Genomic DNA, 14,294 nt, shown 5'->3' with positions numbered 1-14,294 from the left:
ATTCCATTCAGTATAATTTTTATTATTTTTTTGGGAAAGAAATTAATACTTTTATTTAGCAAGGATGCTTAAAATTGATCAAAAGTGATGATAAAGACATTTATAATGTTACAAAAGATTTCCATTTCAGATAAATAGTGGTCATATCGATATCGGAATTATATCGTATCAACCGAAATTAAGAAATATATCGTGATATCAATTTTGGCCATATCGTCCAGCTCTAGTTCAGCCTTATTTTAGTTTCGGACACCTCTATATCCCAAATGTGACCCTGGACCACAAAACCAGCCATAAGGGTCTATTTTATGAAATTGAAATACACCATCTCAACGCTGAATAAATAATCTGTCCATTGATGTATGGTTTGTTAGGATAGGACAATATTTGGCTGAGATACAACTATTTGAAAATCTGGAATCTGAGGGTGCAAAAAAATCTAAATATTGAGAAAATCATCTTTAAAGTTGTCCAAATGAAGTTCTTAGCAATGCATATTATTAATAAAAAATTAAGTTCTGATATATTTACAGTAGGAAATTCACAAAATATCTTCATGGAACATGATCTTTACTTAATATCCTAATGATTTTTGGCATAAAAGAAAAATCAATCATTTTGACCCATACAATGTATTGTTGGCTATTGCTACAAATATACCCCAGCGACTTAAGACTGCTTTTGTGCTCCAGGGTCACATATTAGGATTTATCTAAACAGGTTTTTTTCCCTCTTCCAGTTGAGCTACAACCTACAACAGTCCTGTTGGAGAGCCAACAAACAGACAACGAAGACAAGACTCTGGGCAACAAGTCAGCGTGCCAAAAGTGTGGCATCTTCTTCACCACCACATCAAATTTGAGACGGCACGAGAGACTACAGCACAGCCAGAACCAGCAGCCCATGTTATGCATAGATGCCAAAAATGCCATCTATGTTACACCTAAGGATCTGCACGGACCTAGAGTGCCCATTCATATCCGCAAATCCTTCGCCTTACAGATACTGCTGTGTGAGCTGGAGGAATGCTGGGATTTCATGAAAGCACAGGCCCAGAGCGGGAATCCTGGTAAAGAGTGCCGTCACCTCGTGAGAACTAATCACGCGCAGCACTACGTTCCCCCTCCACCGCTGTGTGTCAGCTCTCTGGAGGAGATGACCGACAAACACCTCCTGTCCATATCGGAGAAACAAGAGTGCCAGGAGATGAACTCCAGGGCATGTTTAGAGGGAGCCGATTGTGTGTACCCTATTTTTTGGGGGGAGCATGACCTTCCAGAGAGATGTGTCTACTTTTCTGTGTACACAGACCTCAAGGACAAATGGTGTCAGTTTGGGAGGACACGCGTCTCGTTTGACACCAAGTCTGGCAGCTGGAAGTGTCTATGTGAACACAAAAGAAACCGTTGCGTCCACAAGCATTTATCTATGTGGTGGTTGTTTCAGGAGCATCCCAGATTGTTGCAAAATGCCCTAGATATCAACGCTGAAAGAGTCGACGTGGTCATGGATGAAGAGGTTAAAATGTGTCCTGAGGGTGACAACCTCTGCTAGCCTCGACATCCATCAGAACTGCACTCTCGTGTTCTGTCTTCACTCAATAAAAACACTTGCCATACACTTTATTTTGCCTTGTAGTTTGTTAACAGTTGGTTTGCAAAAATTCATGTGCTGTGCTGTGCTATGTTTAGTGTTGTGGGAAACGCATTACAAGTAACACTAATTACGTAATCAGATTACTTTTGTAAAGTAACTAGTAACGTATTACTTTTACATGTGCAATGACATTTCTGAGTTACTTTGTCAAATAAGTAACGAAAGTTATTTTGGTACTTTGTCCTCAGCTCCTGTCCCCGTGTCAAGAGAAATCAGAGGCACTTACCTCAGCCTGAGGCTTATTATTTTCACTTTTGCTGTGAAAGGGCCATTACAGTTGCCATTACAGTACAGGTGACAAAAAGTAATGCAAAAGTACGTAATGCATTACTTTCCATGAACAGTAGTAACTAAGTAATGCAATTAGTTACTTTTTTTGGAGTAATGCGATGTTGTAATGCATTACTTTTAAAAGTAACTTTCCCCAACACTATGTTTATGACGTTGCCACACTAATTTTATTAATGATATCCAAGTTATATTTGTGGTGAATATTTCTTGAAAGGTGTCATGAGATTTATTCATGGATTATTCAACTGAAAAGCAAAATGTGTGTTCTCATGCTTTCAAAGCCAAATGTAATAAATACTAAATCCAATAACAATGTCAGTAAACTCTCTTTCTGGGGAAGTTTCACTTTAGGCTTTGTATTAAATGGTGAGTTGTGTGACATGATTGTGTGACCGATTTACACAAAGTATTGATGATGTTGTGTGTCTTAACCGATTTTACACAACATAAATAATGTTCAGTATTATGATTTTTAAAACGCATCTTTATCTATGTTTGAACAGCAAAGTCTAATAATAATAATAAAGAAATTAAAGAAATACGTAGAGGATGCTCAAGTTTTATGTACAACATTTTTTTCTGTTGAACTTCCACATCGATGGTTCAGATGAGTTCAAAAGCAGAATCAGGATGAAGAACGGATCGGGAAGGAATAAGGCGGGCGTACACGGTGCGATTTTTGCTGTCGTGGTAAAATCGTAGTAAATTCGTGTCGTGTGTGACTGCCTCCGTACGATTTTCAGATAAACTCAATCGTGACATGTGCCAGACCTCACGACGTGCCGACCTTCAGAATCGCACCGTGTACGCCCGCCTTAAGAGAAAACTGAAGTAATGTCAATTCAACTTTGAGACTTATGATATTTTTACATTTGCCATTTGCACTTCCAGGTAACAATTACTTAATTAAAACTACAAGAAATTATGACTGTCTTATGCTATTCCTACAGTGAGGTTTATTTATTTGTTTTTATTCAGGGATGTACTCGTTTGCTCTAACGTCTAGCTCAAATGCCATTAATAGCTATATAAGGCATTTTATTCTTTTACATAAGGATACTCTTTTTCTTAAATGTTTAAATTAATGTCGTATCAAAACAATCCCCACAGCAGAGATCTCATACGCTGCACACTATCACATGTGAAGTTGTGTAGAATAAATGCAACACACTTTTCAAAACATCAAAGGATTGTGCGCTCATGATGCGCGCATGCGCAGATCACATTCCTCCCGAGCAGGATCAGCACTGGTGAGAATAAATTCATTACCTGATCGCCTTCACATTACACACTATTCATGTCATGCCATTAATGCACGTTCCATATAAATATATTTTACTTTGGATGCATTTCTGGATACTTATAATGACGCGCGTTTCATCGTATTTTCCCTTCACGAAATGATTACATAACCCTAATAATTAGCAATTAAACTGAGGTTGCCTTGAAATTACAGCATATGTTTTAATATCGATCATCATAACGGAGCGCATCTGTCTTTTCCTTCCAAATGCATCGGAGTCGGATGTTCCTCATAAAGCAGTCTTTCAGTCAAGAGCGGAATTAAATAATGAATGGTTCGCCTACTTGACAGTTTACTGCACAGGAACATGGACTTCCGCCATTTTGCATTGGTAAAGATTATTTTGGGGAGAGGAGAGGATGCGCTTGAACTGATGCTTTTTGAAATGGAATGGAAGATTCTCTCACATCACCACCATCAGTTATGCATTATGCATAATCATCACCATCACCACCACCACTGGTTTATGAGCATCATCACCATCACTTATGCTCCATCCTCATCACCATCAGATTATGGATTATGGATCACCATCACTATCAGATGATGGGTTCAGCATCAACATAATTTGTGTCCCTGCAGCACAAAAGCAGTCTTAAGTCGCTGGGGTATTTTTGTAGCAATAGCCAAAAATACACTGTATGGGTCAAAATTATAGATTTTTCTTTTATGCCAAAAATCATTAGGATATTAAGTAAAGATCATGTTCCATGAAGATATTTTGTCAATTTCCTACCGTAAATATATCAAAACTTAATTTTTGATTAGTAATATGCATTGCTAAGAACTTCATTTGGACAACTTTAAAGATGATTTTCTCAATATTTTGATTTTTTTGCACCCTCAGATTCCAGATTTTCAAATAGTTGTATCTCGGCCAAATATTGTCCTATCATAACAAACCATACATCAATGGAAAGCTTATTTATTCAGCTTTGAGATGGTGTATAAATCCCAATTTCATAAAATTGACACTTAAGACTGGTTTTGTGGTCCATGGTCACATTTGTGCTTCTTCTTTGTTATTGTCCTGTTTCTCTTTCATTTTTGTAAAGGAATGACAGAAATTATCCTCCTAAATGACTAATGTCTTCCTCTTAAAACGTCTGATAAACTGCAGCATTTTAACTTTCCTGTTCACTGGTAATAGCATTCAAAATTCATTTTCAAATATCCAGCCCCTTGATTAAAAAAAAACTACTTCTGAAGGGAAATGGTGTTCTCTGTCAGTGTTGCATGTGAATGGTGAAATGGCCTCTGTTCTATCATGATGTCCTCAATCCTCTGTTGTTAGTGGTACTGAGCAGAGTCTTGCTATGAGTGCCAAAGCAGACCTGGATGTCTTGCCACATGATGCAGATGTCCCGTCTGAAAGCAGCGTCTCTCACGCTCCCAATGACAGTTCTGCACAGCGGCTGAAAACCCAGGATACTTCCACAATCATTTTTCCAGGTGCTTACAGTTGAATAGAAAGTACATTTATTTAATTCAATTTCCCATTTCATTTTCTTTTAAAACTAAAACTCTAAACAGATTCGGCTTGCTGTCCAAGGTGTAGGGATAGAGCTTGAGACTTGATCCTGTGTTTATATTTTCTTGCAGTTTGGTTGACAGTATTAAATGAACATACTCCTCCTGAACAATTGTTTTTAGTCCATTTCTCCAGAGGTGTTACATATTGTGGATAAGACAGTATTTACTCTTAGACCAGACAAAAACTTGTATTTTTCCAAAGCTTCTGCTCATCCATTGCCAAAAGTGGAGCTGCCTCCAAATGCAATCAAGGCGATTAAAGGCAGTGAACTGGAGGCCGCATCACTTCCTGCGCAGGTTGGAGGGACGATTGTCCATGTTCTGGGCTGGAAGGAGGGAATGACCATCCTCCCTGGAAGCAATCTGAAGGTGAGCAAAATGCCTGTGTCTGTGTGGACCCGTATACGGTGATCTTGACGACAACAAGCTCTCGAGGTCTTCATGTTCAAAAATCAGCTGTAAAGCGCAAGGCAGCCACCTCTGTGCCTACATGTAGCTAGATGTGATGTTACAGCACAAGTCTGATCAGGTTACAACATTTTCCCCACATGTGGCAAAGTCAATGATAGCTATCTGAAATAAAGATTTAACCATGTTAACATATTCAGTATGATTTCTGGAGATAATTGTGAAACAAATTCAGGGAGTGGAATACAGAGATTGAATGCATATCAGTTTAGTCATTTAAATTTTTTTACATTAAACAAAAGATAAAATACATTCATTCTGTTACGGGGCAAACAAGACGAGAGGTGTGCGGATCCATGTGCAAAGCTTTACTCTGAAACATAGTCAAAAACAGGCAAGGGTCGGAGGACCTCTGGTGGTGATCGAACGGAAGTCCATGGACAGGATTCGTGACACATTCATTTAGCAGATGCTTTTATGCCAAGCAACTTATAAATGAGGAATTCTGCAACATAAGCATGCCATGTTAAGAATGCAGGAAGGTTTTTTCCTTGCATAATTCAAATGATAAACCAAATGCCCAAAATTGCACCTGAAATAACTGACCATAAGTTATGAAAATCCAATTCTAAAAGAATAAAAATCAAATTTAAAAAAAGCCTGCCAAGTGATCAGTTAAATGCCATTTGATCTCATATGGTGAAGCATAAACTCTAACAAAAATAAATATTGTGTTTTTGTAATCCAATACAATGCTGCCATAATAAAAATAAAATAAAATAAAAAATACTCAAATAATGAATCGAATGCTCAAAGGAACATCTCAAAATGTTAAATCAAACGCTCAAGTGACTTTAAATGCCTGATGTTGTACAGTGTAAATTTGCATGATTGTGTGATCTTTGGGATGTGGTTTGAGAAGTTCCTGCCCGAAATGGATGGCATTATAAATAGACTGAGCTGAAGGTGACGTTCTTTCTTCCAGGCCGAGGTGTCGTCTACAAGGCAGGCTCTGTATTGTTAGCATAGCAGTGCTAGGAAATCTGAGTGCATGGATAATAGGTCCCAGTGATTTTGTGGATAATGGAAAGAGGAGAGGGCCAAACACCAAACCCTGAGGCACCCCAGTAGTTAGCCGATGTGATTTAGACACTGATATCCTGAAGGATCTGCCTGTCCTGGTATCAGCCCAGTGGAGTGCAGTTCCCATGATGACCAGTGTAGAGAAGGAAGATCTGGTGATTTAAAGGGGTCATGAACTGCCTTTTTTATTATTTTGTACGGTTCTCTGAGGTCCACTTATAATGTTATCAAGATTTTTACATCAAAATTCATCATAATTTAGAAGTAAAAGGCTATTTTCTGTCCTGTTTTGACCCCCTCATCTGAACGCTCTGTTTGAATAGGTGTGACGGATTGTAGCATAGGCGCGGGAAGTGGGGGTGCTGAGGGTACTGCAGCACCCCCTGTTTTTTCTGTGGTTCAACTGTTTAACTGTTGGGAATTTAAAAAAAATTGGAGTGTCTATTTACACTAAGTGCAAATAGCCCGCCTTGTTGGCAGAGGCTATTTACACTAACTCCACCCACCACCGTGTGATTGGGATAGTCAACATTACAAAAGACGGTCATCATTTGTCAGATTCAGTGGTGTAGCTGGTAAAGTGTGTGTCATACTCTTGCTTTTGACATGATTGACCCGGGTTCGAATCTGCCTTTTGGCGAACTTTTTTTCTCCCTTTTCAAATTTCAAATCACATCAGAAAAGCATTTATTTTTAATAAAAAGGAAGGAAATAATCAAAAAGTTGAAAATAAAGTATCGGGTAGGTAGGGTTATGGTAGGTGTAGGGAGGGCTTTTGTCCCAATAAGGTGGCATCCATTTAATAATTTGAATTATAATTAAAATTTACACTCAATAAGTTATTATTGCATACTGTTTTATAATGTATTACAATGCTGAGGTGCAGATAATTGCCACTATTTGCAATAAGTAATTAGCAGAATATCCTGCTATTTTAACATAGTATAAATAGAATAGCTATTTGCACTTAGTGTAAATAGCATATGATATCACAAAAAAATACTGCTATTTTCACTAATAGCCTATATCGCCCCGCGCGTACAGCACCCCCGGCCCCAACCTAAAACATCTTCCCGCGCCCCTGGATTGTAGACTCAGAAATAAACGCCCACTGCTGTGATTGGCTAACAGTTGTGTATGTTTAACAGCCTACAGCCTTCATAGATGGACGCTGCTGTGATTTAGGTTAAAAACACATAAATACACATCAAACAATCAGTAATAACAGACAAAGCAATAGTGAGCACGTAATAAAAACAGTTACTCACACTTGTGTGGTGCGCCATTACTGTCGGAGCCAATATAGTCGTACAGCATTGTCTTTCAGTTTCAATCTTTCTGAAAATCCTGTGTTGAATTGTGCCCTTTGTCTGTAAACGAATCCGCGGTAAAATGAAGTGAACAACGGACCGAGTTCTTACTGACGTGATCAGGATCTTCATTAAAAATAAAGTTCTTCCAATCTTTCCTAATGTTGGGATCAGAAGGAAGGCGATGCAAAGACTGTTTTTCCAGCTTGGCACTGCACAGCGTCTTGTCTTCAGAGCGTTTGGTTTCTGCATTTTCTGCATTACATGCTTGAATCGGTGGGCAGAGCTAAACAGGCAGTGATGTAGAATCGATGGGAGGAGCTAAACAGGCAGTGATGTGGAGTCTGTGGGCGGGGCTAAACAGCCAGTGCTGTAGAATCGGTGGGCGGATCTAAACAGACAGTGATGTAGAAGCAGGCGTTGATCTTAATCTGCGGAGGCGGGGTTTAGACACACTATTACGTCATAAAGTGGCACATTCCACAAGCTGTCCTTTTGGCAGATTGGCTTCAATTTAAGCTGTTTTTAGACTAATGAGAAAGTTTTGAGTTCTGAAACTTACAGGACGTTTTTATAGTACAATGACCTCTTATATGTCAAAAGATTTTTTGATTTTGATTTCTCAGTTCATGACCCCTTTAAAATGTCAAAAACTGCAGACAGAGGTTGCTGTCTCACCAGTCAAAGTGATGAACAGAAAGGCAATCTCTGTTGAAGGAGAGGAAGAAATCTTATCACTGGAGTGGGAAAAGAAAGCATTTACTTAGTGTGCTGAATACTTCCTGATGGCAATATGTATTACTTTCTATTACTGCATAACAACAACACTATTCTGCTTTTTACAGTTATGTGTTAGCGATACTGGTTCACTGGAAGTGATCAATCAAGGGAAAATAGGCTCTGCTAACCTGACCACTGAAGGAGCGCAGACAAAATCAGCTGATATCAAACAAGCTGAGAAACCAGGTAATTATTCATTAGAGGCCTCTGGATTATTACAAGCATGGCTTTATGATGTTTTGAAGTCTGGCTGTCGGTTTATAGCATTTTATAAACAAAAGTATAATCAGTCAGGCCTCAAAATTAACCAAGCAGGAGTAAAAATGAGCTTAGTTGCTTTATTAGGACCTGCAACCAAACACAAGCCAAGTTTCCATCCAAGGATTTTCTTTTTATAGAAATAGTTTGGCACATCGAAATGTTTACTGATATAGCTGATTGAAATTCTAATTATCAATAAAATTTTGCTTGTATTGACTAATTTGGAAACACTTTTTGTCAATCAAAGAGCTAAATTACACATGCCTCTGCATCAGTATGTTACTCCTATTAAAGCGCTGTTTTATTGTAATGTTCAAGGATGCTTTCTATCTATTTGGACCTCATACATAGTGAAATGGTCTAACAAAATCTAAATTCTGAACATTTTTCACCATATCAGTATTTTTATTGTCCCATGAACTTCACTTTGCATATTATAGTTGAATGGCCCAAGTCATCACAGGCAGCTTTTCAAACCGCAGTGGGTTTAACTGCATGATAAAGATTGTTGCTATATGCAAAGACTGAATATTTTTTCACTGTACAGAATAAGAGTGAGCTGTCCTATTGTATCCAGACTCATAATCTTCATCGCATAAAGGCAGTTGCAGTCCTCTTAGAAGAGCAGCGTCTTCTTCTGATTTTTACTAATTTAATAATATTAAATGATGTGTGAAATTAGTAAGCCAGTTGTGCTCTCCATTTTACGAAGATCTGGGTAAATCTTAAAAAAAAGATACAGATAAAAAAAAAAAAGAAGATTTTTATATTACAGCATCAGTAAAATGTCAGTTGGGTGGAAACAGGCTGGAGACAAATTTATTTATTACAAATTTATTACAGTTTAACTCAAGCTGGAAGAACAGTAGTCCAATGACAAGTTCAGAAACCGGTGAGAAATATTGAAATTTCTCAAATTCTGCACCATTTGCAGGTGTGAAAACGTTAATTCAGGATCCTGTAATCAATATCTAACATGCATCAAATCTTAAAGATATTAGCATTTGTCTTTCCAATTGCACCATCACAAACGGGAGTCTTTGCTTGCAGACGTCTCAGCAGGTGGGAATGTCAGGTCCAGTGCATTTGTGGAGGCTGACAGACTTCAGAGAGAGTGTATGGAGGCTCAGGACAGTCCAGCTCATAGCAAGCACAGTGAGACACCGGGCAAACAGACGTACCTGACAGAGCTACGCCGGGAGACGATGGCTGAACAGTAAATTAACTACTAGACTTACACATCTGTTTTTCTCATGCAATATATAAATATGTATGCAGCATTTCTGCTATTCAAAAAATCATGTACTTATTACAGTCAGATTAAGGATATCGAGGTTATTCTATCAGTATGATGTTCTGTATGGATGCTTTAGTCCTGCAGGGATTGCAGAAGCACAGGTGATCTATCATGAGCATGAAATGCTGAAGCCCATGAAGAAGAGAAAGAGGAGGGAATACAACAGCCCATCAGAGGAAGAGTCTGATGCTGAACCAATGGTGCAGTTCTTTTGCTAATTAATCTCATTGCTGTGCTTGATGTATATTTTTACATTAGTTCTAATGCAATGAAATGCATGTGTCATTAAAGGAGGAGGCTTTAAAAATGGATGGCAGACAGAACAAAGCAGGTACTTCATCACACTTTTATTTTATGAAACCATCACTAATGAACTAAAGTTAGATTTTATACACTTGCACTCTGCACCCACACAATTGTCAATCACTGCATTACTTCTTGAAAATGATGTGACCTTGACTGTCGAAATCAGGCTTTGTTTTTCTTACCAACATGATTTTTGATACACATACATATATATATACTGTATGTACCTATATGTGTGTGTGTGTGTGTGTGTGTGTGTGTGTATATATATAACTTTAGATGTACAAATGTTAATTTAGTTAACTGCAACTAAAGCTAAACCCAAAGCCAAAAAAAGAATTTTTTTTAAATTGTTACCGAAATAAAAGAAAATATATATTAAACAAAATCTTAAAAAAAAAAATATTTCAGCCAGTTGCCAAAACATTTCTCATTTTCATTTACTTGAACTTGATTTACAATTATTACAAAAATGAAAAACTAATATAAAGTATACAGACATTAAATAATTTGTAAAAATGACAAAACCACACAAAAATCTAAAACTTTAGCAAAAATTAAATTTAAAAGTAACAAATTAAAATAAAAGCTTATAAAAACTATAATACTATCTCAATTATACTAAAATAACATGAAAAATGGCATTGCTTTGACCACTGAGCTTACAATGGAAGTCAGTTTCTGTGTTTTTACAAACTGCTAATACTGATAATGAGATCATGCAAACAGTGTCCTTTGCATGCATAACTATGTAACAGTTCTCTCTGTAGGTTCAGCAGAGAGTAAGCTGGAGCTGTGGTCCTGGCCACAGTATCTAGAGCAGCAGAAAGCTGTGGCCGCTCCAGCCAGACTCTTCCAGGAGGTTTGACTGCTGTATTTCACTGTAGGAAGGGAATAACACCACTGTACCAGTGATTTTCATCTTAAACTCCAGTGACATTTTATGATGTAGCTGTGATGTGTTATCAGAGCACAGCACATTAACTTGACTCATTTCAATACGGAGTAGCGATTACAAGCACTTTATAGTTCAGTCATGGATTTTTCTCCTGTTTTTCAATATTAACATTTATCCATGTCTAGACCCAGAGGGTTTCCACGATTAAGAACAGCTTCAGACAGGGGATGAAGTTAGAAGGCATCGACCCCCAGCACTCCTCCACGTATTTCGTCCTGACCGTCGCTGAGGTACTTTGAAACACCTCTGCACACCTCACATTCTGACGGTTTGGACTATAATCAGTGCAGAGCTATCTGACTCTCAGTGACCAGTCATTCTGCTCTCCAGGTCTGTGGCTTCAGATTACGCCTTCATTTTGATGGCTATTCTGACTGCCATGACTTCTGGGTCAGCGCCAGCTGCCCTGATATTCACCCCGCTGGATGGTGTGAGAGCACAGGACACAAGCTCTACACCCCAAAAGGTGACTTACAAACCAAACCGGAAATAAACAGATCCTTAACATACAATGTGATGTACAGTCAAACCAAAATGTATTCAGACGCCTTCAACATCTCACACATTATCACAGTTTATTCGCTATAGTTTAGAAAATGGTAATAAAATATGAGAAGAACTCAGAGTTAAACTGTGTCGGAACAAATTCATCTGGATAATGTCAGATAACACTGAAGCAAAACATGGTCAGGTCAAAGTGTCTGAATCCTTTTTGGTCCCACATTTTTTATCAGTTTTACTGGTAGTCCACTGTATGGAGAATTTTTGGGTATAATTTGTCACAGTTTACTTTATTTTGCTATCCTCACTTACATAAATAAACTATAGTGTCCTGCACCCAACTAGTAAAAAAATATCAAAAATTATATCTGGTGTCTGAATAATTTTTGGTTTGACTGTACATACATACAATTCTAGGTTGAATTACATACATTAAACAAAACTTTGGAATCAATACGATTTTTTAATGTTTTTGAAAAAGTCTCTTCTGCCCACCAAGGCTAAGTTTATTTAATCAAAAATACAGTAAAAACTGCAATATTGTTAAATATTTTTGCAATTTAAAATAACTGTTTTCTGGTTTGAAATGTAATTTAATCCTGTGATGCGCAGCTGAATTTTCAGCATCATTACTCCAGTCTTCAGTGTCACATGATCTTCAGAAATCATTCTAATATGCTGCTTTGCTGCTCAAGAAACATTTCTGATTATTATCAACATTGAAAACAGTTGTGCTGCACAATATTTCTGTGGAAACTGTGATACATGTTATTTTCCAGGGTTCTTTGATGAATAGAAAGTTCAAAAGAACAGCATTTATCTGAAATAGAAATCTTTTCTAACATTATAAATGTCTTTACTGTCACTTTTGATCAATTAAACATGACCTTACTGAATAAAACTCTTCTTTCTTTCTTTTTTTGTTTTTGTTTTTCTTTCCCCTGAGCGTTTGATTAGTGGTAGTATATCACAGTTTATACAAGCATTTTAAGAAGCAAAAACTGTTTTAAGCTTGATAATAATAAGAAATGTTTCTTGAGCTGTTTCGTACAGTTGGCTAATGAACTGTATTACTTAGCTTAAAGTGTTTTCTGTGAGTAATAATGAATGTAATTCTATATGAAATATTTCTGTCTTTTGTCATATTTTTGGCCAGGGTACAGTGATTTTACCATGGTAAGGGGACTTGTGTCAAGAAAATCTTATGCCTCTTGGCACATGGCCTCTTATGTCTTATTGCTGTAATATAGTTCAAAAACATGTACTGTAAAAAATAAATTAACATCTGTTATATATCACAGCTGCTATAGATGTGCTAACATACAGTTATATTATAAATTCACGTACATTATAGTTTGTGTAATGGTTTTTATTTGAACCATTCAACGTTGTTCCCTCGCAGGATGTAAAGAAGAGGAGTTTTCTTGGTCCAACTACCTAAAGATCACCAGATCACAAGCCGCACCAAAGGAGTTGTTCTGTAGCTCAGTCAGAGTGAGTCAAACACTAGTCCTGTACTGCAGTTTCTTACCCAAGGACTCTGTGTGAACATAGAGCTGGTTTTCTGTGCAGCCGGAGACATACTGTGGGTTTGAGGTGGGGATGAAGCTGGAGGCCGTGGACCGCATGAACCCCTCTCTCATCTGTGTTGCCACGGTAACAGACAAAGTGGACAACCGCTTCCTGGTTCACTTTGATAACTGGGACGACACGTATGACTACTGGTGAGTTACAGCTGCTGTTCATGTTTGTTTAAATTAAATAGTCCCGTATATATATCAGGTGCAGTGTGAAATGAATAGGTTTATTATTGAAAATGAAGTGATAATGTTCTCAGTTTCCTCTTCACTGTAGGTGTGATGCTCACAGCCCGTACATTCATCCCATCGGCTGGTGTCAGGAGAGGGGCCTGCCGCTGACACCCCCTCAGGGTAACTCACTCTTCATCTGTATGTCCTCAAACACTCGGGACTCCGCTGAAGCTTCTTCACTCACTTCTAAATGTTAAAGCGGAGATCCATTTCGAAAAGCAAACAAATACCATTACTTTGTTCCATAATTTGTGACCTAATTGTTATTTTGATATTTAAGTTAAGTTATTAAGTTATTATCATGGATTTTACTTGAGTTGCTTCTATAGATGTACTCATGTACATTACATTTACATTTAGTCATTTAGCAGACGCTTTTATCCAAAGCGACTTACAAATAAGACAATAAAAGCAGTCAAAACTAACAAAAGAGCAACAATATATAAGTGCAAATGACAAGTCTCGGTTAGCCTAACGCAGTACACGTAGCAGGGTGTATATATATATTCATATATATGTAAAATGATACATATGATTCACATATATATATATGAAAAAGTCAGTGAAAGTGATTTTGTGCCTCTTTGAGATGACACAATAATACGCCGTTCACTTGCAGAACGCAAGCTTCTAGAGGGCACATAACTCTGAAGTAATGAATTTAGGTAAATGGGTGCAGAGCCAGTGGTGGTTTTGTAGGCAAACATTAATGCCTTGAATTTAATGCGAGCAGCTACTGGTAGCCAGTGCAAATTGATGAACAGAGGTGTGACATGCGTTCTTTTCGGCTCATTAA

General features: G+C 37.7%; 2 protein-coding genes across 5 annotated transcripts in view; both read left to right on the top strand.

The window, feature by feature from the left end:
• The window catches only part of LOC107684905 (uncharacterized), a 5,441-nt gene extending 3,747 nt beyond the window's left edge, over nt 1–1,694 (top strand). Inside the window, exon 6 of the mRNA XM_016481290.1 lies at nt 740–1,694. Within this exon, the coding sequence (XP_016336776.1) occupies nt 740–1,554 (815 nt within the window). The 3' untranslated portion in view covers nt 1,555–1,694. The remainder of the gene's footprint in view (nt 1–739) is intronic.
• Nucleotides 1,695–3,141: 1,447 nt separating this feature from the next.
• The window catches only part of l3mbtl1 (L3MBTL histone methyl-lysine binding protein 1), a 20,126-nt gene continuing 8,973 nt past the window's right edge, over nt 3,142–14,294 (top strand). For 2 of the 4 annotated variants that reach the window (XM_016481274.1, XM_016481276.1), the window contains exons 1-13: nt 3,142–3,197; nt 4,545–4,702; nt 4,986–5,152; nt 8,430–8,550; nt 9,676–9,841; nt 9,999–10,122; nt 10,214–10,253; nt 10,999–11,090; nt 11,312–11,416; nt 11,517–11,652; nt 13,090–13,181; nt 13,260–13,411; nt 13,542–13,618. In XM_016481274.1, coding sequence (XP_016336760.1) covers nt 3,148–3,197; nt 4,545–4,702; nt 4,986–5,152; nt 8,430–8,550; nt 9,676–9,841; nt 9,999–10,122; nt 10,214–10,253; nt 10,999–11,090; nt 11,312–11,416; nt 11,517–11,652; nt 13,090–13,181; nt 13,260–13,411; nt 13,542–13,618 — 1,480 coding nt within the window. In that variant the 5' untranslated portion in view covers nt 3,142–3,147. Of the gene's footprint in view, nt 3,198–3,447; nt 3,582–4,544; nt 4,703–4,985; nt 5,153–8,429; nt 8,551–9,468; nt 9,518–9,675; nt 9,842–9,998; nt 10,123–10,213; nt 10,254–10,998; nt 11,091–11,311; nt 11,417–11,516; nt 11,653–13,089; nt 13,182–13,259; nt 13,412–13,541; nt 13,619–14,294 lie in introns of those variants that run through there. The other 2 variants (XM_016481275.1, XM_016481277.1) reach the window with 2 other exon arrangements.

This window comes from Sinocyclocheilus anshuiensis, unplaced genomic scaffold (genome assembly GCF_001515605.1).
Source record: "Sinocyclocheilus anshuiensis isolate Anshui unplaced genomic scaffold, SAMN03320099.WGS_v1.1 scaffold429, whole genome shotgun sequence".
In the NCBI taxonomy this organism is placed as follows: Eukaryota; Metazoa; Chordata; class Actinopteri; order Cypriniformes; family Cyprinidae; genus Sinocyclocheilus; species Sinocyclocheilus anshuiensis.
The sequence above is the reverse complement of the archived record's forward strand: the minus strand, read 5'-3'. Positions and strand labels throughout refer to the sequence as shown.